This window comes from Musa acuminata, chromosome BXJ2-7 (genome assembly GCF_036884655.1).
Source record: "Musa acuminata AAA Group cultivar baxijiao chromosome BXJ2-7, Cavendish_Baxijiao_AAA, whole genome shotgun sequence".
Classification (NCBI taxonomy): domain Eukaryota; kingdom Viridiplantae; phylum Streptophyta; class Magnoliopsida; order Zingiberales; family Musaceae; genus Musa; species Musa acuminata.
In genome coordinates, this window is record NC_088344.1 from 6,623,144 (window position 1) to 6,648,175 (window position 25,032).

At 40.7% G+C, this 25,032-nt stretch overlaps 4 protein-coding genes across 6 annotated transcripts; 3 read left to right on the forward strand and 1 right to left on the reverse strand.

Moving 5' to 3' along the window:
* Positions 1-1,677: 1,677 nt before the first annotated feature.
* Positions 1,678-5,024, reverse strand: LOC135582661 (leucine-rich repeat extensin-like protein 4). Its single transcript, XM_065116607.1, has 2 exons — positions 2,449-5,024; positions 1,678-2,252 (listed from the first exon to the last, which is right to left on the reverse strand). Exon 1 carries the CDS (start codon positions 4,805-4,807, stop codon positions 2,840-2,842), a length of 1,968 nt encoding a protein of 655 aa, XP_064972679.1. The 5' UTR covers positions 4,808-5,024; the 3' UTR covers positions 1,678-2,252; positions 2,449-2,839.
* A 5,151-nt stretch (positions 5,025-10,175) lies between these two features.
* LOC103991195 (probable choline kinase 2) lies at positions 10,176-14,021 on the forward strand. Of its 3 annotated transcripts, none has more exons than XM_065116608.1 (8): positions 10,176-10,252; positions 10,565-10,983; positions 11,740-11,861; positions 11,943-12,138; positions 12,725-12,842; positions 12,934-12,981; positions 13,636-13,736; positions 13,820-14,021. In XM_065116608.1, exons 2-8 carry the CDS (start codon positions 10,624-10,626, stop codon positions 13,916-13,918), a joined length of 1,044 nt encoding a protein of 347 aa, XP_064972680.1. In that variant the 5' UTR covers positions 10,176-10,252; positions 10,565-10,623; the 3' UTR covers positions 13,919-14,021. The 3 variants fall into 3 exon arrangements, with proteins under 3 accessions (XP_064972680.1, XP_009408828.2, XP_064972681.1); XM_065116609.1 differs by having other exon boundaries at positions 10,195-10,248; XM_009410553.3 differs by having other exon boundaries at positions 10,192-10,983.
* A 1,368-nt stretch (positions 14,022-15,389) lies between these two features.
* Positions 15,390-19,863, forward strand: LOC135616887 (mitochondrial outer membrane protein porin 1-like). The gene is made up of 6 exons (XM_065116611.1): positions 15,390-15,544; positions 15,642-15,709; positions 18,422-18,532; positions 18,801-18,890; positions 18,992-19,200; positions 19,382-19,863. Exons 1-6 carry the CDS (start codon positions 15,502-15,504, stop codon positions 19,686-19,688), a joined length of 828 nt encoding a protein of 275 aa, XP_064972683.1. The 5' UTR covers positions 15,390-15,501; the 3' UTR covers positions 19,689-19,863.
* Positions 19,864-22,197: 2,334 nt separating this feature from the next.
* On the forward strand, positions 22,198-24,319 carry LOC135616888 (homeobox-leucine zipper protein HAT5-like). Its single transcript, XM_065116612.1, has 3 exons — positions 22,198-22,751; positions 23,291-23,664; positions 23,775-24,319. Exons 1-3 carry the CDS (start codon positions 22,631-22,633, stop codon positions 24,081-24,083), a joined length of 804 nt encoding a protein of 267 aa, XP_064972684.1. The 5' UTR covers positions 22,198-22,630; the 3' UTR covers positions 24,084-24,319.
* Positions 24,320-25,032: the final 713 nt, after the last annotated feature.

The window sequence follows — 25,032 nt, forward strand, 5'->3', positions numbered from 1 at the left end:
CCATCATTTTCATAGTCCTATCGGTAAAACCAACAACGTTATGGTTAATGGTGTTAAACATTTCACTTTCTTATACGGATTCTAATATAAATTTTTTAAATGTAAAATTTGAGATGCTAAAAAGATCTAACCACATGAAATAATTTATAATTAACCCTCTATCAATTGTCAAATATCATATCGAAAAAATATTATTCCACGAGAATAATTTATATTTTATCATAATTTAGTTTTGTATAATTAGATAAAAATTTTAATTAGTTTATAAGGAATTGATTAGTCCACTGTAATTAGTTTAGATTTAAATATTTTAAATTAATATTTTAGACTTAATAAGTTGATGGATCAATTATGCTATCAAACAACTCTCTCGTAGCCAATTAGATATCATTACAAGGCCTCTGCCGAGGAAATGCGATTAAGTGTTTCCCTGCACAGCATCTATTCTGTGCTGAATGGATAACGCAAATATCTTGATTTTTTTGAATACAAGTATCCAAAGAAATGAGAAGACAAACCTAAAACTAAAAGCTGCAATACATTATTATCGGGGACAGGAATATTTTGTATGAGGAAGAATATTTTGATTATTATGAGGGACAGGAAAAAGACCTCCCTCCCTCCATCCGCCTTTGTCCTTTTGCACCCTCTTTTATCCATGCCGGCATAGTGCACAACATAATAGCGATGTGGAAGCAAATGCGATTGGGTGAGTGTCCTCACGAACATGGGAATCATTTGGATCCTTCCCCAATCTCTCACTGTCCAGCCCTGGCACTGATGAGAATGAGAAAGCAGATGAATTATGAGCTCAAACGAGAGGACGAGAAGAGCGAGGCAGGTCGGAGTAACTTCTACGGGAGGGGTCTTCAAAGATCCTCGCATGCCGTCTTGCCTCCGATCCTTTCTGTGCTAAGGGCTTACGATCGTCAAATGGTTACTCCAAGCTCGTTCTTTTGGGATTTATCAGATTATGCTGTGTATTGATTTCTCATATTTTCCTACATACAAACTTGCTAATTAGTATAAATTTTTGCTAATGATATACTTAGTTTCCAACCTATTCCAAAAAATTATAATCAGGGATGTATATTTTTTCGCCTCGAGCTAATTACATATTACCTCTTATAATTAGATATATTTAATATTTTGGTTTCAACACTTTTAAAAATTACGTTGAGATTTTTATAATTATAAAATTAAAACATTTAATCTTATTTATCCTCACGTCATCATCGACTGTTGACGAAAATATTACATGTGCTCAATGATAAACCAAAGCGAGACAACCATCACGTGTTTAGTGATAATCTATGTACTTTCATAAGCTAGCGAAAGATTTCTTCTTGATTTGACCAATTTATTTAGTCGATTGGCTTTTGATCATTTTGATTTTTTTAACTTCTATGAGAGGAAAATATGCTAACACAATTTTTTTATTAATTAAAAACCAGATATTTTCGGACCGATTGGATTTTGTTTATTTTTATAAGAGTATATATATTAATCATTAAAATGTTATATAATTATTTTTTATATCATAATAATATTTTTTATAATAACCTAAGGAATATTATATGCAAAAGGTTTTTGTGAGATCTAAGGATACGTAATCTTATTTTTTTTAATATTTAACAAATTTATTTTCAGAATCATAATCTCTTAAATAGCAAAAAAGGAACAACTTTTTATGGTTGTCTCATTTACCAATATAATTTATTTCATTATATAAAACCTTCATGAATTAAGTCGTGGAAAAGTAGCATCGACGTTAACTTAGAGATAGTCATATCGTCGAGCGACTTAAGAGCACCGCTTGAAGCACGGCAAAGAGAAACGAACCAGAAATAAATGGCGCATTCAAGAACATTAATTTGTCTTCCACCTCGAGGACTCTCTTTGGCTCCTTCCCTCTGCTGGCCACCACCGTCCCCGTGAACCAACCAACTGGAGCTGTACCCAAACCAACAACGTTCTGCATAATGCCTGCCGCCTGCTCGATCGCCACAACGCCAAACGAGGAGGCTCATCAAAACCCGGACCCATCTCACCACCAACAGCGGTCAATCGATGAGTGGAGATGGGACCAAGCAGCCGCCGTAATGGGTAAAGATCCAAGTGCGGTCTGATCGATCACAGCCACTCTCTTGCAGGCTTCACCGACGATTACGGCAATTAATATGGGACATGGACGCCTCACCCACTCACTGCTAGTCACTTTCCACAGTCGATGGAATGCTGACCGCTTACCACTGCAGGAAGCAGTTCAGAGAATTTATGTGATGGCTTAATGGACGTGACATTGCAAGTTACTCAAACCACAGATTGCACACATAAAAACCCGATCATGACGAGTAGTAAGGCAGAACTGTGAGAATCCACGAGTGTTCGTGATGTAAAAATATAAAATGGAAAGAACAAAGTATAACAAGAAGATGACGACGATACCACAATTGATCTGCACGCATGTCTTGGGTCTCATGTTCTCTATACACACATTTTTTTGTCCCTGCAACCTACTGTTCATTCTCTTGCTCTGTCGACAGTTCATTCACAAACCCATAAACCATTGCATAATTCAAATTACGTGGAGAGGTTCCTCTTAATCCTACCCTTCAGTGCTTCTCCAACTCTGCATCCATCACCATGACGGAAGTTGAATGCACCAAGCAGTGTTCTCGAACTTTGAGCTGTTCCTGGTGAACTACGAAAGCAGCCAGAGAAATAACGTAGCGCCAATTAATGGAGAAGATGGCATGATAAGAATCCAAATGAATGAAGACATTTTTCTGATGCCTAAATGAGGATAGGAGAAGGACGAGGACAATTTTCAAAAGAATCAGTGGAGAGGAGGGGGAGGCGGAGATGCGTATGAGACTCCGACGACAGGTGGCAATGGACCTCCGTAATAGGGTGTTAGCGGAGGTGGTGAAGATTCCGGTGGTTCTATACATGGAGGCGGAGGTGGCGGTGGTGACAAGTAGTGATAAACCGGCGGTGGAGGCGGAGAGTTGGGTGGGGGTGGAGATGGGTATGGTGGCGGAGGAGAATAATAATGCATGGGAGGTGGTGGTGAATTAGGCGGTGGAGGCGATGAATAAACTGGTGGAGGTGGCGGCGGCGGTGAAGGAGGAGGTGGGGATGGGGGCGGCGGAGACGGAGGTGGTGGCGATGGAGATGGGGGAGGTGGAGGAGATGGTGGTGGCGGAGGAGAATAATAATGTATGGGAGGTGGTGGTGAATTAGGCGGTGGAGGCGATGAATAAACTGGTGGAGGTGGCGGCGGCGGTGAAGGAGAAGGTGGGGATGGGGGCGGCGGAGACGGAGGTGGTGGCGATGGAGATGGGGGAGGTGGAGGAGATGGTGGTGGCGGAGGAGAAGAATAATGAATGGGAGGTGGTGGTGAATTAGGCGGTGGAGGCGATGAATAAACTGGTGGAGGTGGAGGTGGAGGTGGCGGCGGCGAAGGAGGAGGTGGGGATGGGGGTGGCGGAGACGGAGGTGGTGGCGATGGAGATGGGGGAGGGGGAGGGGGAGGAGATGGTGGTGGCGGAGACGGGGACGGCGGGGGTGGTGATGGTGGTGGCGGCGGCGGCGGAAATGCCGGCACGAACGGCTTACACCGAAACCAACTGCAGTCCACCGGGTGCGACAAGAACGACTCGCACTGCTTCCCCGACCGCTGCAACGGCCGCTCGGGAAGGCAATTCCTCCGGTCGTCGAATGACTGCACCTTCAAGCACGACGGCGGCTCGCCGGTAAAGAAATTGTAGGAGAAGGTGAAGTTTTGCAGATGCGGGAGCTGGCAGATGGACTCCGGGATGCGCCCTGACAGCAGGTTGTGCGCGACATCCAACTGCTCGAGGCTGACCATGCGGCCGATCTCCTCCGGCAGCGGCCCCAGCAGCTGGTTGAAGCTGATGTCGAACACGGTGAGCTTCCTCAGCAGGCCGATCTCGGGCGGGAGGCAGGACCGCAGCCCGTTGTCCATGAGAATGATCTCGTTCAAGGTGTTCGACATATTGCCAAGGCTGGCTGGGAGGCAGCCGCGGAAGCGGTTGTTGGCGAGGACGATGACGGAGACGGGGGAGTTGCCGATATTATCGGGTATGTCGAAGGCGAGCCGATTGTGGTTGATGAAGATGGCATCGAGGGGCTTGTCGAAGAGCTCGCGAGGGACGCCGCCCTCGAACTCGTTGAACCGGATGTCGAGGAACTTGAGCGAGGGGAGCTCGAGGAGGACCCTGGGGAACTTGCCGGCAAAGCGGTTGTTGCTGAGGTCGATCTCAAAGAGGCGGGTGAGCTGGCGGAGTTTCTCGGGGACGGTGCCGCAGAAGCGGTTGGAGTTGATGTGGAAGAGGGCGAGGTCGGCCAACAGGCCGAGCTCCTCAGGGAGGTACCCGGCGATGTCGGCGTGGTTGAGGTCGATACCTGCGACGACGGTGAGGGAGCGGTTGCAGGGGAGCGGGGCGCAGAAGACGCCATAGTAGGAGCAGACATTGGGCCCGACCCAGCTGCCGGTGAAGTTGTGGGGGTCGGAGAGGATGGCCTTCTTCCAGGCCTGCAGGGCGACATAGGCGTCGCGGAGACGGGGGTTAGGGAAGCGGAAGGACGGGTCGACGCTCACCCGCTCGCCGCGGTCGCCGTACTCGTCGAGGTAGTACAGCAGCTGCCGCCTACGGATGAACCCGGCCTCAGCGTCGGTGAGGCCATGGCTGCTGAAGGCGGCCGCTCTCGCCGCCGCAAATGAGATCAAGAAGAGGAAGAGGAGATGAAGCTTTTCCGTTATGCTGCTTCTCCTCTTCATCTCATTCTCGGAACAACAATTACGCTTGTTGGAGGGCGAAGCACTACGAAGAGGAGAGTGAGGAGAATGGGGCAAAGGTGTTTGCTTTCTAGGTATGTGGAGCAGAGAGGGGAGAGGAGAACACCAAGGACAGCTAACGCACAGCTAAAAGCCCACCCCACAAGACGAAGGGCATTCGGCTCCTCTAAATAAGCTCGCTTCCATGCGCGCGCGCGCGGAGGCGATCGGGTCGCGCCTCGCCAAATATTTAATCCCGAGTGCATCAGCGGTAAAAAGAGGGGCAGTCATGGGCAATTCCGACATCTTGGCGTCTGGCATGCATGGATGGATGGATGGATGTCGATGGTGATGGGGACGGAGGGATCAAAAGGTCGGGCGGGACCCACGAGACGCCCACCATGCCATGTGAGCGGGCCCCATGGTCACTTCCGAGCGAGGCCCACCCGCCGCACCGCGTCCCCCGTGACGATAACCAAGCCCACGTCACAAATCTCCCTCAGCCTCCACAACCAAGTAGCTAACCCGTTGCGATCGCCGTCACATTTGGCCGGATTCTTTACTGGACGACTACACGAATAACTATTGACTGGCGATCGCAAGATAATTCTCCCGCTGAAATGTCATCTTCCTCGTTCGTTGACGGACTCTGTAGTGCGAGGCCACACAGCTCATGTTCTCATCAGGACCACCGCAAAGAAGCAACAGACACTTCAAATCCAAGTCGATTGTTTAATCCCGAGATAGAATATTGATATATGAAGAGCAGTGTTGGAAATTTGTAGGCTGAGGACTAACGCATCGGTGATGCAGGTGCAAAACGTATTGCTGTGGAATTCTATTCCACAGCTGTTCGGTTTGTCTCCTTCGGCTTTACAACCCCATACACGATTCTTTCTCTAGATATAATGGAAAAGGATTCCCGTATGACCAAGAAATCATAATAACTAAGGTCGTTCTGCGAATTCATTAGACATGAACTGTGTGTCATACATACAAAGGCGTATCCGACGCGACTATGAAAGCGTGTCACAAGAGACTTCACTAAGAAAAAGAAGTTAGAATCTTCCAAATGCCAGTGGGCAAGTAGCTGTTCTCCAATCATTCATTCTTCCATGGCTTTTCCTTCTCCCCATCTCAGCCTTCCGTTCCTCGCTATCTTCTCACTTCGACAGCACCCCATACGCATTAAATAATTTTATCATCATTACTGTTGTATTATTTTATTAGTCGTCGTAGTAGGAGCAGCAGCTGCTGCTGCTTCTTGTGTGTGCTGGTCATCAGAATGATCTCCTCCACCTGCATGTGAGCGGTTTGCACGAGACAACGCTATTTTTGTTTCCTTCTCCCAAAAGGATAACACTTAATCCTTGCAGTTTGTCACCTCTTCCTTCTTTTGCTCGGAAAAAGGAGGAAGAAACTAAATAAAGAAGATTGGGGTTGGTGTGGCGCGTCCATCATTGATTTGTGATTATATAATTTGAGCTCTTGTGGAGCTTCTCCCTTGATTATTTTCTCAGCTGCTCACGTTCGCTGTCGATGCTATACCTAATCTAGCTGATAACGTTTCAAGGTCAGCTTCGTCTCATAGACATGGAGAGAGAAGTCGAAAGAAGAGCTGCGGAAGACGTGGAGAGTGGGTCGTCATAGCTGCTGCGCTCTTGCAACAGCTGGGATGGGAAGGAGACAGCTGACGAGATAAGTAAACGCGTGGTTTATGGCAAACCGTTGCACATTGATTAATGGAACTTGGAAGGAGAGCTGGGAGCCAACTTGGGGCATGGAAGTCAACCCGATGATGGCACGGTGGTGGTGGCATGTCCATCGCTCGCCACCATGCATCGTGCACTAACTTATCTTTTACTTGGAATGGGCTGTAAGCTTCGTCTTCCTTGCCACAAACAAGTAACGTGTGCTTGATGCCGCCTACTTAGTTCATCTGGTGACTGGTTATCGCACTACTGATACCTCGTGGACGCTTCAATCGTCGAGCTCGAGATAGCAAACGAGCAGCTCCTCCACGAAATCCCAGTCGAAGATCTCCACTCACTGTGAATGCATGTTCTCCATCATCATCAGCATCGACTGCCATAAAAAAAATTGTTGGTCAAACCTTCTGGTTGAGCAATTCGATTTTATTTTTTTATGATTGTTTTTTATTCGGAGCTCATTGATTCGAGTTTTATAGATACTCCGTTTACTTTGACAAGTAAAAGATTTAATAAATCCAAAATATTTGTCTACCTAAATAAAGTCTATGTTAATTTCACTTGGATTTCTAATTCCTTTGTTCGATATCTCCCGAAAATTATCTCAAACCATTCTCCTCTCATTATTTGTGTCAATCAAAATATGGCTCACAAACCTCATTAAAAAAATCTTTTGTTTCAAGACTCGTTAGAAAGAAATCACTCGGGTCAAAAGCTTGATCTCCAATGCTTGGGCTAAGCCTAAACTTACGATCCCCCTATGATCTCTATTTCCCAAAGCTTGTTTAGACTTCATTTTCTCCTGATTATATTGTTGGCAACCTTAAGCATTATATTGTTGAAACTAGCACTCCATCACCTGTATTGTATTGAGGAAAAGGATTCATCTTATACTCTTAGTGAGGAAGAATATTGCACCTGCAATCTCCCCATAACAAGTTGGTGGCCCTAACCAGGAAGGATCACCTCTATTGGTGGTCTAAGGCTAAAACTCTATGGTTAGGGGATGGGGATAGAAACATAAAACTTTTTTACCCATCTATTCAACTTTGAAAAAAAAAAGTTAATTTTATTACTTTTATTTATCTTGCTAGTGGTGAGATCATTATCAATAACCAAGAAATTACGACCAACTTTTCCTGTTAGTATATGGACCCCTAAAAGTTTGACCCTTTATCTCTCTCTCACATAGGCTTGAAACTAAATCCATGTATTCAATAATATCTCTAATTTTAGAAGACTTATTTGTGAGTTTTTGCTTGATAAAATTAATTCTATAGTCTTTAACATAGGCTTTAATAAAAGCCCAAGCCTTGATATATACATATTTGAAATTTTCAAGAGTTTGTAGAATACAATCAAAGAAATCCTTGTCTTTAAGGATTTTCACCATAGTGGCTTTCTTCCTCCTGGATGAGGGAAAACTCACTTGGTTTTCATCGTCAAGAAGAATAATTATTTTAGAAGTAAAGATTATAGACTTATAGCACTTTGTAATATTATTTATAAAATCTTTATCAAAGTTATTGTTAACAGAAAAGCCCTATCTTAATAATTTAATCAATGATTTTCAATCTGTTTTTGTCTCGGGCTACAATATCTATAATAATATCCTTATTTCTATTCTATGGTGAATAATAAGAGCAACAAAGCCCTTATTATTTTTAACTAAGATCTATTAAAGGTTTTTAATAGTATTTCCTAGTTGGTCATTTCCAAAACACTCTTTCATATGGGATTCTCATCTACCTTTGTGAAATAGATTTAAGCGAGATTTCCTCACCCACTTTTGCTTGTCTTGGCAATGGCTATGCCTCTAAGTGGTTTAGAAATAACCATAGTATTAGATAAGACGATCATCTCTCATCGTATCTTTTCATCGGGGTGCAATAAGTCTTATCCACGCTACTTGAGGATAAAGTTAATAATAATGACATTATCCCTTTCAATATTAAATATATCAAAATTTTATACTTTCTCTTTATGGATGATATTTTGATTGCCTTTACAAGTATTATAAAACCTATTCTAACTTATACAAAGTAATCTGAATTATTCCTTTCAAGACATTGTGACCCCTAAATCAAGCATAAAATATACTCATTGTTGGGTATCAGGATCTTGACCAATGTGATACCTTAACTCATTTGTCTCTCATAAGCAGCTTACTATTCCTCTTCAATAATCTCTTATGGATAAAGCTCTTCTTAGAATTGAAAATTGACAAAAATAACTCTTGAAAGCTTATTTTAATTAATTCAGTTATCAATTTTATTACTATTTACTATCTTATAAATTTAAGATTTTCTAACTATATCCTGAATAGGATTATGCATCTCTCTAGAAAAATTTTTTGGTCCAATTTTTCTAATTCAAAAAGTTTAAATTTGATAAATCAAAAATATATCATTAAACACAAAAGAGATGAGAGATTTTAAGTCAAAAGACCTAAGTATTGTTAGAGATAAATTTGACACTAAAAGACTATTTCATCTTCTAAACAATGATAATAGAACTCGAATTAGGATTCTTAAAACAAAATATGAAGATGTTCATCCTTGGACCAACCACAAGCCTAAGTTTTCCTCTTCTAACTAAAAAAATCTTCACTATCTTATTTTCAATATTAAATTGAACTTTAGGAAGGATGTTAGATCTGTCTCTTCTATTATTACCAAGGAGGAGGACTCATGGATAGATAACCTCTTTATTTTTTAATGATCATTTTTTGTTAGTATGAGGTTTTTGAATTATTAGTCAAAAGCATCTGTTTTCATTTTCTAAATAGATGCTATATGATCTCAACTTTTGTTTTCATCCATTGTTGGTCAAGAGGATTAAAAAGATTCAAATTTCGATTTTTTTCCTATGTTGATTTTTGGATTTGAGTCTTTACTCCAAGCGATAGGATCTCTACAACTAGTGCTTATCATTCGTCGAGAGAGCGAGGCATCATTAGAACGATCAACTTTAGTATTTCTTTTGACATCGTCCTTAGAATGTGTCCATCTACTTTTTTTGGTACCCATAAAATTATGGAGATAGTCACAACTGACTAAAGATCAAGATTTACATATTAACATAATTATATAGAAAACAGATATTTTTTAAAAAATATATACAAAATTTAAAATATAAAAAAATTTTGTATAAGAAAAGTCTCATATAAACTTTATTGATTTCATAATATAGAAATTTTCAACAATAGTTAGTTTCATACAAATAATATTGCAAAGCAACGTATAAAATTGACTACATTTTTCGATAACAAACTTTATATTATTAAGGATACCAATAGATAATATATTAGGAACAATAATTATAATAATATTATATCCATCCAAAATCATGCAACATATTTATCCCCGTATTAAACAATTCATTGCTAATCATAGTCACAACAACAGGATAATTAAAGATGTTTCGTTCTGTAAGATATGGGAAATTGGGAGTTAAAACGGTTGCTTGCAAATCATTTTAAATCTAAGCAAAATGATATTATACTTCAAACTAATGATGCATCATTTTGATGGCGGTAACTTGCTGTTCAGGTTCGTGCTGCGTACACAGAATTGAACTATCCACATGCATACACATTAGTAACACGATGATGATGGGCCCCACCTCAGGCGAGTTTTTGGCGTCACTCGTAATAAAATAATCTCGGATCAGAACAGGGTTTCTGCGACGCCCGCTGCTCCGGCTGCCGACCGCCTCGATCCCACTCGTGCCTCCGTAGGTATTCTCGGCGGGCCTTCCGTTGTTCCTCCGTCCATCTCTCTCTCTGTCTCTCTCCGTTTCTTTCTTGCAAAACTTCTCCGTTGTATTCCTTTTCCTGTGTTCCAATCCGCCATCCGCTATTTTGGGTTTGTAAGAGAGGAAAAATCTTTGTTTTCCCTGCCCTTTCTTTTCCTTTTTCACTCGAAAACCCCAAAAGATTCGATTTCTAATGCACTTTCGATTTGCTTTGCCATAGAATTTTGGATTCTTTCGGGTATTAGTCAAAACTTCAATCTTTCTGACGGAACTTTTGGATCCTTTCGGGTTGTAGCCAAAGAGTCGGGTTGTTTCTTCATTTCCCTCTAGTGTTTTCGTGGCTATTTGGGGAAGATGGTAGTCACCGAGACCGCTGAGCCAATGGAGGCCGCGGAGCGGATCCCCAAGGAGGCCAAGAGGATTCTCTACGATTTGGCGTCGGAATGGGGCGACGTTGCGGATTCCGAGGCGTTGGAGGTGGTGCACCTCAAGGGGGCGATGACGAACGAGGTGTACCAGGTCAACTGGCCCACCTTGTCCAAGGACGGCGTCTCGCGGAAGGTGCTGGTTCGGATATATGGCGAGGGGGTGGACGTCTTCTTCGATCGGGAGGCTGAGATCCGGACGTTCGAGTGCATGTCGCGGCACGGCCAAGGGCCGCTGCTTCTTGGGCGTTTCGCCACCGGCCGAGTCGAGGAGTTCATCAATGCTCGCGTATGTCTCTATTCCACTAAAAAGTCCCCTTCTTTTCACCTCCAAACCTATCGTGGTTGTTGTTTATGAAATGCTGCATCGTTTTAATTGATAATCTCTGTTCTGCTAAAGGTTTTCTGGTAGCATTTAAATCTTATTCCGCACATCATTATTTATTAGGTCCTTCTTCTTTCATTTGATGGTTGCTGAGATATATCGCCCAAGTTTGTTGTAGACCAACAAAGATGAATATCTTAGAAGTACAATTGTATGAAGCTGTTTTTTTTTTCATGAAATTAATGAATTAGATCTTTTATTTTCCTTGAGGGAATGTGCTTTAATGCTGCCTGGAGAAATTTGGAAGCATCTACTGCTTACCTGGTAGCATCGATTCGGTGTTCCTTTTTCTATTAGTTCCATTATTTGCTTGTGGATTGTGCTATATACCTTATATCTAGATGCTGTCCCAAATCCTATGCTCCATCATGTATCCCTTTTTGTAAGATATGGAAACGACACAGTTGGGTTCTTTTTGCCTGCAAGTCCAGTGGATTGTCAATATAATGCACGATCTGATTGTTCCATATTTAGAAGCTCAATGAGACTACAGACCCAGCTGTAGTACTCGTACCATTTTCAGAACTGGAAAAATCATCCACATTTTTTTCAATTTTTTGTTTTCCAGAATATGAGTTCAGCACATTAGCCATAATGGACAGGTCACACAAGCATAAATTTTCTGTAGTAATACTTGTTCCGCTGCTTTTGGTATTTCAGACTCTCTCCGCAGCTGACCTTCGTGACCCTGAAGTATCTGCCCTCATAGCATCAAAGTTGAAGGAGTTCCATAATCTTGACATGCCTGGTCCAAGAATGGTTTTCTTATGGGAAAGATTAAGGTACATGTTAATTACTTAATGATCTTCAAACTATAGTTTGGACATTCAAGTTATAGCTCATATTACTTATGTTGCTGTCAGAAATTGGCTTGGACAAGCCCTCATATTATGCCCCTCTGAAGAAGTTAAAGAATTTCAGTTGGATACACTTTATGAGGAAATAGCTACTCTGGAAAACATATTGTCAACAGAAGATCAGAGTACTGGCTTTTGCCACAATGATCTTCAATATGGCAATATCATGATGGATGAGGAGTCTAGACAAGTGACTATCATTGTAAGTTTAACCTGATCTTGATGGTGCTTTGAGATTATGATGAGTACATTCGGGAATCCTCTGCTAAATGGTTGTATCTCCAGGGACATTTTGATCCTATGTAGAAGGATGTCACACAAGATTACATGAGCTAAGAGGGTATAAGCGATGAAAAATTACTCCTACATTTATAAGCAGTCATAGAGCAAAGCAGTTTAGGTTGAAATAGTGGTTTGCTCCTTGCATTTTGTTTCAGTTTTGTTTCAGTCATAGAGAATAGTAGTTGTCGGAAGGGAATTTAGAAGTATTCATTGGTTATTTGAAGTCTTTGGCATTTTATATGTCTCACTGGCTGTTCAAATTTTTTGCATTTGTATAAAAAGGTATAGAAGCTCGGCTTTCATATGATGATGTGATCTGGCTTTATTGGTCCATTTGCACTTTAATTTTGACTTCAGTGGCACAGCGGTGCATTTTCAGGGCTGCTCCAAATTTTTTGGCATTATGAACCATGATCTTTGTTGGCTCTTTACTGCATACCTGAAGCAGGCATTCCCAGAATTTGACTTATTCCAGATCATCTTTCTCATTCCTCTTTTTGTTGCAGGACTATGAGTATGCAAGTTTTAACCCCGTCGTATATGATCTTGCCAATCATTTTTGCGAGATGGCTGCTAATTATCATACGGAAACACCTCACATTTTGGATTTCAATAAGTACCCAGGTTGGTGATTGTTAAGATATTTCTGAGTACATTATAAAAATTTCTAGCATGTATTACTCCAACTTCAATAATATTATTTATTTGGCAACAGATGTAGAGGAGCGCAAAAGATTTATTCAGATATATCTAACAACTTCAGGTAATCTGTCTGGAATCAAGATAATACAACTCTCTACTGACCTTCCATATTCAAAATCATACTTTAATGGACATGAATTGCTGTCAATCCTGATCAGTCAGAAAATTCATCGATGAGTGAATAGGAACATTTGTATAATTCCTAGACATTCAATATAAATTGAAAAAACTATGACATTCTTAGTTGTGGCGAAGTTGAATCGAAGGGTCTGAGTAAAATAACACTGGCCATCATCCATTGGTCATTTTGTTTGAAGTCAGCATTTAGTTGAGCTGGTGGCATATCATGGGGGCAGTGGACATGATGGATAAGCATCTAGTTTTACATAATTGCTGAGCTGTGTTCTAGATGTTCATTTCTTGGAACCTCGTTAGAGATGACTATTATCTTGTCAACTCCTTTGTGATCTTAGGGAAAATTAGTGAAAAATGATGCAATTCTACAATGTCAATCATTTGATACTTTGGTGTATCTGGAAAAGTGTAAATTCATTGAATGCAAAAATGTCAGCATCCTTATTATATTGAGCAGCTAAAGTCATCCACAAATTTATATAACATAAATGAATCGTCATCTTTTGACATGTTATTATTATTATTATTGTTTCACGCATCTCATCTTGAATACTCATATAAATAATTGCCATTGCTGTAGGTGAACCATTGAAAGATACGGAGGTTGAGAAAATGCTGCAGGCTATCGAAAAATATGCTCTTGCCAGTCATCTCCTTTGGGGTCTATGGGGAGTTATATCGGTAGGCTTCCATCTTTTATTATGTTTGCTGTTGTCAGACACTGATTGGGTGAGACGTTAACAATAAATCGGGTTCACCCGCAGGAACATGTTAATGAGATCGACTTCGAGTACATGGAGTATGCAAGGCAGAGGTTTCAGCAGTACTGGTTGATGAAGCCTAAACTATTAGGATCCGAGTGAACTGTATGTTTATACCACCTTTATACATGTGATGGTTGCTCATCCCTCCTATGCTGTGTATTCATCATGTATGATAATTGCAAGTGCCCCTTATTTATTTTCATTTACTGTATATATCAAATATTTCTGATGATTATTTTTTTTTGTGTGTGTGTTTGTGGCCGAGATACATTTAAATAGAAAGAACGTGCAATCCTCCCAACTTTGCCATATAGTGTTTTCTGACTCAGATTTCTAGTCTATCTTTGTGAGTCCAAAGAAAATAATTAGAGTCCATAACTGCAGAAAGAAATTTCTATACATCCACCACAGCAGAGACTCCAGCATCTCATAACACTGCCAGATTTCATTCTGGAGTTGACTCCATCACACGTCTGTAAACAAGTCAACCATATATGGACTTCTTCCACTGTTTAAGTCAACCATCATTCTTTCAATCCAGCAGGAACAGAGTTATTTCGAGTTGTCTTTCCACCACCTCTGCTTCCATCACAATCAACTCCAGCATCCCCGAGCAGTATCAGGTTCTGCCCTGGAGTTGACTTCCTTCTCATGACACCACAGTTCTCCATGATCCATCAAGCAGAAATTGATCTTTCCTGTATCTGATGTCTTTCTTTGCCTTCATTGTTTGTAGTACTTTCAAGCAAACACATTAGAAATCAAATCATCATGGCTCATAAAGAGATTGAAAAAAATAATATTAATAATCCCACATCCATAAAGATCAAAAGAATCAAGTTATATATACTAAGTTTGATCCATAATATAAAAGGTAAAAAGAATTGAGTTATAGATATCAAACTTTATCTATAACCTAAAGATATTGAGTGATCCTCTAACTTAATATATGTTATTCTTATTTTTCTGGCACGCTTGAAATATAAAAATAATAAATAATTTGAGTCAAGATAATCAAGATCGACATATATTAGGTTAGATGTAAATTCAATTAAAAAACTTAAATTTTTAGATTATATATGACTCAAACTCTCGAAATTATCTTAACACTCTCTCGGTCATATCAGAATAATTAAATTAACTTCGACTAAAGAATTAATATTCCTATATTTCTACATTGTTAGCACTCTCGGGATCATATAACCAACATCCTTCGAGTTCTCTATATAATTCATTAGAATAGTTGATGGTTTTAATAGTAGAAGTTAATATTAATTCCAAATCTGATAATTTCACAACGAAATTTAGGTTTTATATTTTTGGAAAATGTTAAAGAACTAGAAAATTACTTTCCTGATATTTTCAAATTCAAAAAAAGAACTCATAAATAACCACGTGTTCTATCGCTTGCGACGCCATGTGGCAAACTCCCGACACCACACCGCTTTTTTGCTACCTAATCATAGAACTTCGATCACAACCGTTCAAAGACGATCGAACGCTGCGATCAGAGATCCATCCAACAACCGCTATCATCGGACGGTCAAGATTATCCATGTTTTGTTCCCCAAGACGAGGAGAGGAAAAGCGCAGAACAATTTCCGTTGCCTCTCTCACCTCACACTCGACAGAGATCGAGAGCTTCTCTCCTCCTTTTGGTGCGATTTGGGGGCGAGGAAGCGATGGGTCCAGGATTGTACTCCGATATCGGCAAAAAGGCGAGAGGTACTCGTCGTCTAAGGAATTCGTGGTTCCTTTCAATCCCATTTCTTTTTTTTTTCTGCATTTTTTTTCTGATTTCTTTGATTTGTTTTGGATGCAGATCTTCTTTACAAAGACTACCAGACGGACCAGAAGTTCACTCTGACCACCTACACTTTGAATGGAATCGTGAGTTGCTCTTTTGATTCCGCCTCTTATTGTTCCGTTTGTGGTTTTTCTTGAAGTACCTTAGGTTCTCATCGCTCTAGATTCAGTGAGTTTGGGTTTGGTTCGCTTTTGATTGATGTTCTCGTTGTAATGGGTGACAGACGTCAATTTTTGAATGGATTGAGCGGATGTTTTAATTCATTTGAATCATAAAGAATATAATCTTTCTATAAATACCTTGAAACACTTGCACAAACTTTGAGATTGTTTGTCCAGCATCTAGACTTAAATTGCAGCGGAATAGCAATATGCTTGTAGAGTTGTCTATCTAGGTTTAGATTCCGAGCTTAAAACAAATACAAGAGAACTTTGGGCGGAAATCTTGCAACACCAGCACTTCATCTGTATGATGTTATTTTTCATGAATTAACCTCTTGTATACGCTTTGCTAAGGAAGTGGGTGATATATATATATATATATATATATATATATATATATATATATATATATATATATATATATATATATATATATATATATATATATATATATATATATTGGGTGAATTGTTTGGTGCACATTCGTCCCTTTGCTTGCATGTTTGTTCTTTTCACCTGCTTTTGCTGTTTTCACGTAAGACTCGAAATCGCCAAATGATGATGTTAATTTAAGAAACTGCATACTGAAGAGTAGGACTGCTTTCGGAAAAGGGGGCTTGAGTGAATGTGAAATTATGAAATGCTTTGAGTGCTTGGTAAAAAATAGATGAAAGCTGCATTTTAAATGCACATTGAAGCGTGTGTTATTTGGTAAAATTGTATTTCAAAAGTTCATTAAATATTGTGTGACAAATATATCCTTCTAAAATTTTGAATATTTATTCAAAAGTGAATATATATATATTTTATTTCAATTAATAAGTAAATAAATAAATGAATGCATGTAATCTTACAAAAAATTTCATATAACCTAGATATATAATAAATAAAAACTATAATCATATAAATAAATATAAAATAACTTTTGAAAATAATAATAAAATTTCACCTTTTAAAAGACATAAATCATGTTAGTTTCTCACTAATTCATATTGGTAATTTTGTTATTTTAAATAATATAATAAAGTTTTTGAAAATTTAAAAAATTACATTGGCATCCCGTAAATGTGGAATGCTAGCATTGGCATTTCAACGTTTGTAATATAGCATCCAGGCCAAATGTAATTTGAAAAAAACTTATCAAACATTAAATTACATTTGAAATGTGTATTGAACCCTCAGTGCACATTTCAAATGTATTCCCAAACATCCTCGTAGATTATTGGATTTGAAAAATACTTTAAAATATCCACTATCTATGACAAAGGTTAGTTAGTAGTGTTGGTTGGTTAACCAAGACTAATGGGCTGGGTTAGACTTTAATCAGGATCATAGACGTGGCCAACTTAGCAAATGACCATGATAAGCCAACCCAGCCCACTTGGCCAACCTGATGTAGTTTGAGCCCGTCTAACCTGGTTTTATTTTTTATCTAACTCGTCATTGACGCGCCCCAAAATCTGATCAGACCCAATCCCTCTCAAACCCAATCCTTCCAAGACCCTGATCTCAAATTTCGTGAATTGATCACATCCTCTTGCCTTTTCCTTGTGTTTGCAAACCTTCCTAGACCTTAATTCACTGGATGCATCGCTTTAGAATCCAGTGATTTACTATGCAAACCTTGTTTTGAGTCATGAGAACACCTCAATTGAGCTCTGCTTCCCATCTCATTGTCGTCTTGAACTAGCTAACTCTTGAGTGATGCTTGACTCCATTGATGCAAAATCTGGGAAGCATCAGTATACACAACCTTCCTCTTACAAGTAGAAAGACTATTTCGATGATCCTAAATTCTTATGCCTAGATCACAAACGGAGCATTCTTACCCGGACACAGATATTTGCTACTTTCTCAATTCTAAGGGTTGCAAGGAAAAAACACAGAGATGGCAGAAAAGCAAACTACGCCATGATTGTTATGGGGTTCCAGGGCTCTGCACTGGTGCATATCTTAGATGGCCAAAATCCAAACTATACTTGAAATTTTGAGTACGTATCTGATATTTAGTGGCTTTGCACTGGATATGCATGAAAGCTTCCCTTCTACTTAACTCAATTATGAGAAAGACTGTAATATCTCTTGTTGGTAATGTTAAATTACACTGCTTCATACTCCATCAGTAAAATTTACAAGTTTTCTGTTCCTTGTAACAGAAATCTTGGTGCCCTGTGTTTGATATGTGGGAATTGCACTCTTTATCTTGAAAGACAATGTATAGAATTGAATTGTGAACTTCCATGATTCTCCATTGTCTTTTGCATTTATTTCTGAACTATGGTGTTTCAAAATAATGTCTGCAGCAGTTTCAAAGATGGTGTATGCTCTGTTCGATTTATGGTTCTATTTGACTTATTCGATTAGCTTTTCATTCTTGGTTTTAAAATGATTAGATAGTACAATTTAACAAGAAATACACAGAGAACAATACGATTTTATTGACGTTCCATTGGAGTGTCTAGATGCACAATTTGTAGTTGCTTTTTTTGGATTTCTAATAGATGTTGAGATGAACCGATGGCACATGTTAACTTGGTTACTGCACTTATTTACCGCTCTGTTGTGCCTAAGTTAACTTATTTACTGCCTAAATACACAGAAAAAAATATGATTTTTATACTCTTGTCTTTGTAGGCTATCTCTGCATCAGGCACAAAGAAAAATGAACTGATCTTCGGTGAGCTTCAGTCTCAGCTGAAGAATAAAAATATCAGTTTTGATGTTAAAGCCACTTCAGACTCTAAGGTAAGCTGTAGCTTCGTATTCTATGCTTCAAAAATGTCCATTTTTGTTAATCTAGTTTTCTTCCTATTTTCTGTCACATATTAATCACTCTGTCATCGTGTTGGAAACATGACCTAACTAGGTATATGATTGATATCATGGTGGACATAAATTTGTTAATCCTGCCATTTTATTCTATGTGGAAGTTGCAAGGTATATTGCTAGTATATGGAACCTTGAAGTTGAGACTGAACTTACTACTACTCATGCTTTTTCTTTCACCTGCCAGCTTCTTACAACTGTCACAGTTGATGAACTTGCAACACCTGGGTTGAGATCAATTTTCAATTTTATCATACCGGATCAGCAGTTGGGAAAGGTAGATATCCATTTAATTTTTTGTTGGTAGGAAAAGATCATATTTATTAATGCTGTATGCTTGTTATGCATCATGCTTTTCTATCTTTGATGTTTTTGTAGGTTGAGCTGCAATACCTGCATGATTATGTGGGTGTAACTGCTGCTGTTGGATTGACTGCCAACCCTATTGTCAACCTTTCTGGAGTGGTTGGAACTAATGTCTACTCTGTCGGAGCTGATGTGTCATTTGATACTGCAACAGGAAACTTCATCAAGTGTAATGGAGGGTTGAGTGTCATCAATGCTGATCTTATTGCCTCATTAACTGTGTAAGTATATCCGAAATTGTTCATCCTTCTTTGTGGATATGGAAGCTATTTCCCAATCTTACTATGACATGCAAGAGGAATGTGTAATGTTGTCCTGTACTCTTCTTAGCTACTACTATTGTGAAACCAAACAAAAGATGTTATCTGGGTTCTTACTTGCTGATTCAGAATTTTCATGTAGAAATGACAAGGGAGACACCATAAACGCCTCCTATTACCACCTGGTGAGCCCATTATCCAGTACTGCAGTTGGGGCAGAGCTAACTCACAATTTCTCGACCAACGAGAACAGCCTAACCTTTGGGACTCAACATGCCCTGGACCCCCTTACCATTGTCAAGGCTCGCCTCAACAATTATGGCAAAGCTAGTGCACTGATCCAACATGAGTGGAGGCCGAAATCATTCTTCACCATCTCTGGGGAGATGGACTCAAAAGCCATTGAGAAGGGTGCTAAGGTTGGGCTGGCCTTGGTCCTCAGGCCCTAATGAAAGGACTCTATGGGTTATTTAGCATCGTCCTTCTGATTCCAGGACTTGTATGTTCATCTTCGTCGCTCCCTTGCAATGTCAGATTCTCTCTGTTTGGTACAAACGTGGCCTTGTAGGAACAGTAACTGTGTTTGCTCCTAATGGGTATCAACTTCTGCCTTCAAGTCTCAAATCTGGTTAAGCTCTGCAAGCCACTATGCAGTTTCTTTTAGCAGTGCAAAACCTTGTTATTAATAGTGTGTCTTGAAATGTCTTTTTCTGTTTTTGCTTGAGGACTGATGATTCGAGTTTCTCCTTCGTATTACTAATGCTTTTATGGATCTTTTTGTTTGCATGCTTGGGTTTCTCTGCTTCCTTTTCTCACATTCGTCTTTCGTTCGGTTCTGGTCATGTAGCTGGTAACGCAGTATACTGTGTGCTTTAAGTGGTAGTCAACTGGAGTTGGTGGCGTTCCCTATGGGTGTCACTAAGATTTGGTGGTCCTTGTGTACATTTATATGACTGTCGAGTAAAACATCATCCATGAAGGACACGCAAGCCTGAAGAAGTGATAAATGTGCGAAAAGCTGCAGTTGCTGTGTGTGGACGGTGGAAACAGTGCTGTGGACGGAGAAAACCGAGATATAACACAAAGTCAACAGTGAATGAGGAGAAGGTTGAAACTCAATGTGTTGGGATCGATAAATCTGTGTATCGATGTATGATCGATACATCGATTCATCAGTGGTTTACTCGCTGATGGTCTTCGACGGGCAGCATCATCACCCACTTGACTAAGGAATAAAATAATTTAATTATCTTTTCCACAATATCTATAAATTTCATCGCATATTTGTTTTTTTTATCTGATTAGCTAGTAAATGATCCTTATTCGTCTTGCATATATTTCCCATATTAATTATTTGTCGACACACTTCCCAGATCCAATTAACCAGTATTATAATTAGATGTAAATGGATTGGATGACTAACTGTGATCCAACATCTCAAGTCTTCGCAGCTAGAAAAAATCAAAGAACTCCCCACCGGTTTACGTGGACCCAAAAGGCATCATCGTCATCATGACATCGGCCGAGGAGGGGGGACCGTAACAGAAGTGACACACCATGCCACGACTTATCTCTCTCGTGGCCCCCCCCGGCCCACGATTCTTTGCCCCCCCTTCCCCCTCCCCACCCTTTCGGATTCTTTGCATCCATTCCCTGAAAGGGACGCCATGCCATGCCTGGGTCGTGGAGCTCTTGTTCACCTCACGCCCCAAAATGCTGCCATCTCCATCTTTGTGTACTTACTATGGTCCTTTGGTGCAACAACAGATCATGAGGATGCGTCACTGTTCTCTGCCACGAGAAGCAGCTCAGCTCTTGCGGCTTATGATGCGAGCAGGTCGTGTATTGCCAAGAATTTAGCTCCATGTGGGAACACTGCTGGAAGTGTCTTCGGTAAAGGATGAGCTGCATGTGAGAGGGCTTGGTTATCCTCTCAGCTTCATCATGGCTTTGGATACCAATAAAGATGGGTAAGCCATGCCATTAGGATGCTTGTTTTCTTGCAACACAAGGTCTTCGAAGCATGAACATCTTGTGGATAAATTGAGCTTAAGATCGATCAAAGAAACATCAAAGAAGCAGCTCATTGTGACAAACAACAAGTGATCCCCGAAAACTTCTTGTGGTTTCGTAGTTTGTTTCATGCCATGAAAGGCCTTCACAAGTCGTAGGAATCAGTCAATTCTTGACAGTGGTCAGCCACTCAGCTTCCCATGCAATGAGCATCCGAAGTTCATCTGCAATCATTTTGTGTTGAATTCAGAGTTAGAAATCAGACGCATAGTTAAGGATTACCTGATCCTGCAAACATCGGATTCTTCTGTTGAAGCTTAGAATTCAACTGTCAAGTTGCTTCATGTATCTATCTGATGATCAAATGATCCCCTGTCCTTTGAGTTGGATGAACACTAAAAATTTAGAAGACAGGGCTCTAATTAATCCACCATTTTCAGTGCTTGATGATGCCTTTTCTGCACAACAATTTACTTCATTTGGAGTATCTTCTCTTTAGTTCATGACACCTCTTCTTATTTCTTCCTCGTAGTAAGAAATGATGGTTTGTTCTGCTCATTCAAGGCATTTCTAGATTAGAAAGAATAGGTAATTTGCAAATATCACATGATGGTTTGTTCTGCTCTTTCTTTTCTTATTTATTCTAAATCATTGAGAAGTCATCTCTTTATGATTGTGGTCCTAAAAGAGAATACGATGCATGTCTGCATTCGCATATGGTGAAATGTATGTGGAGAATACAACCAATCCAAGTAGAAACTTATGTGCTAATTGCCCTGCATGACACCAGAAATTTCCTGCACAGGAGAACGCTTTGGATCTTCTCTTCTTTTTTCCTTCGGTGTGAAGAGAAGTGAGAAAGCTGGAGGGTGCTACTGTCATTATAATCCACAACCTTTCTTATTTCTGGACAAAGAGATAGGAGAGCGAGCAGGTCCCTATGCTTCCCTATATAACGCCATCAAACCCCTTCACAGTCATGGAGGATAAGAGAAACAGGAATACAAGTACCTAAATCAAATTCGATCATCAAAATCTTCTTCTTCTTCTTCTTCTTCTTCTTCTTCTTCTTCTTCTTCTTCTTCTTCTTCTTCTTCTTCTGTTTGATTTATGATGTTGTAAAGTTATCTGTCAGCGCCAGTAGAAAATTCTGGGACTCATCGCTCCTTGTTTGTTCCTTCCATTTCATCCTCCCCTTCTTTTCTCATCCAAGGGATAGAAAGAGATGCGCTTGAGTGACCCTCTTCCCCAGAGTCCTCCTCAAGTCTCGGCTGTGGTGATCACCAGCTTCTTCCGTCACTCAATGCAGAGAATTCATGTAGTGATTTGGAAGTGAGCATCTCAACAGAGAAAAAGAACTCCTTTTTAGATACGACAGATGATGGAAGGAAGGATTGATGAGAGTTCCGGTATGGCAGTCTTGTTCACCACCGACGGGATTTGCACCAATGCCATCGAGGCGTTGCTTGCTCCGGGATCCTTTGCCGGTGGATGTCCTGGTAATTGTCTCTTTTTCTTCTTCGATTCTGTTTCCTCTGTTTCTGGGCATCACTTCTCCTTTTAAGAGGCATTACAACTTTGCCAAGAAAGCAGTATCTATTCCTCTCTTTGTTCCTTTTTCTTAATTTTGCTATTTTCTAAAATGTTTATATATATATAATCTTGAGATTCCCAAATTTGATTATGTTGAATCCTCTATAGAAACATTTTAGGATCATCTGTAGAACCATCTTAGATACTTGAAAGTATTGCCGGTTGGTAGCTTTCTTATCTTGTTTCCTTTCTTCCCCTGTTTATGGTTTTTTGCTTCCATCTTAGAGCAGTTGCTTGCATGAAAAGCTTTGACTTTTTCTCGACTGTCAATTTATGACACATCTTCAAGTTTTAGCTTTCTTGTTTATGTCGGTATCATCCATCGAGGAACATTGGTCGTATCCTTTAGTCGTGATTGCACTCTTTGGAGCACACAGTTTATCCTTGCACTACAAGTTGCGTGTAATGTTTTCCCAGATCATGATCACCGTACATTCTGCTTCAGGGTCGCAATTCATGGTGAATTCCGATGGCAGTCACGGGAACACTCTCAAGTTTGGGCTGGAGGAAACTGCTGATGATGACTTGGACGAGTACCCTCAGCGGCCGGGGAAGAAAAGGCGGCTGACGGCCGACCAAGTCGAGTTCCTGGAGAAGAACTTCGAGGTTGAGAACAAGCTTGAGCCGGAGAGGAAACTTCAACTCGCCAAGGACCTCGGCCTGAAACCTAGACAGGTCGCCATATGGTTCCAGAACCGCCGTGCACGGTGGAAGGCAAAGCAGCTTGAGAAGGGGTATGAATCCCTGAAGTCCAGCTACGACTCCCTCAAGCTTGATCATGATAACCTGCTCAAGGAGAATGAGAAACTCCAGGCTGAGGTGATACATCCATCAAAACAAGTCTTTTTCTTTGCAGTCGGATGCCATGATCAGCGGATGAAATCCACACACTGTGTGTGTTCTTATTGATCTGGGTTTCCATGCGTCAGGTGGTTCTTCTCACTAGCAAGCTTCTCCAAGAAGAGAAGGATAGCAGCAGTTGGGAATCGTTCCAACTAAGGATCTGCCCTGACAAGCTGCAACCAGGAATAGATGCTCAGGTCAGGCTCTGCAAGCAAGAAGACTTCAGCTCTGCCAACAGCGCTGTGTTAGAGTCGGAGAGCCCTCAGCATGTCGACGATGGTGGATACTCCAACCAATCTCAAGTCGTGGGTTGTTGTGGCTTCCTCAGGCCCGAGCGCCATTCATGCAGCAATGAGTTCCAGGTGGAGGATCAAGCCTTGTGGTTCTGGCCCTGATTAGAGCTTCCACATCATCCATGACCAAATTCCTGTGTCTTCTTCATCCTGCCTTCGTTTTGCTTGCTCTCGAGTGGTGAACTCTCGGCAAATAAAAAGCTTTTCAGGCGACAAGCCACATCTCATATAATAGCACTTCATCTGTATTCGCATTTCTCTTCCTCGAATCATTTGCAGATACTGTAATGGTTGCTACTTTTGGTCCATACCAGAGTAAAGAGTGATCTATCCTTGAACAGCAGCAGTAAAAATTGCATTCGTTTGTGGTTGCTATTTCTTCTTTGACGGGTGGTGGTGGAAAGCAGTAAAGGCATAGCCCTGGCTGCCACAGCAGTCTGCACCGCAGCAGAAGGATTCTGATCACCGCTTTGATGTTGATCCGGAAGTGACGGATTGTGGTGGCGATTGAGTGTTTGGTGATGGTGCCCTCTGAGAGAGAGAGAGAGAGAGAGAGAGAGAGAGAGAGATTTAGATCATCTTGTTCAAGATGTATCCAGAAGACAAGAACCACAATACACTCTCTACATGAACATGAGAACGACCAAATGCTGCGGCAAGTTAACTTGGAGTCCGAAGAAACGTGAACTCTGCCTTCCGACGTGGCCATAATTCTTTTCTCTCCATAAAAAGAAGGCACGTGTTGGTGGGTCAAAGTTACGTGTATACGTGTTGGTAGCCCATCGAATCGCATGCTTCACGTGGGGGGTGGGCCATCGAACCCCAGCGCAACACGTTTCACCGTCACGCGGACCACCGTGTCGGCTTGTCCCGTGGGAAAGACGATCGCTCCTACACACCAAGACAGGGTTCGCGTTCAGTCTTGGAACCACAAAGCCGGCCCCCACTTCGTGGAAGTGCTTCGGTGGCAGTCTCGTGCGTAGTGACTGTCGAGTCAACAATTGATGTGGGCGTACAAGTGATGAAGTGGATTGTCCATTGTCATGATGCG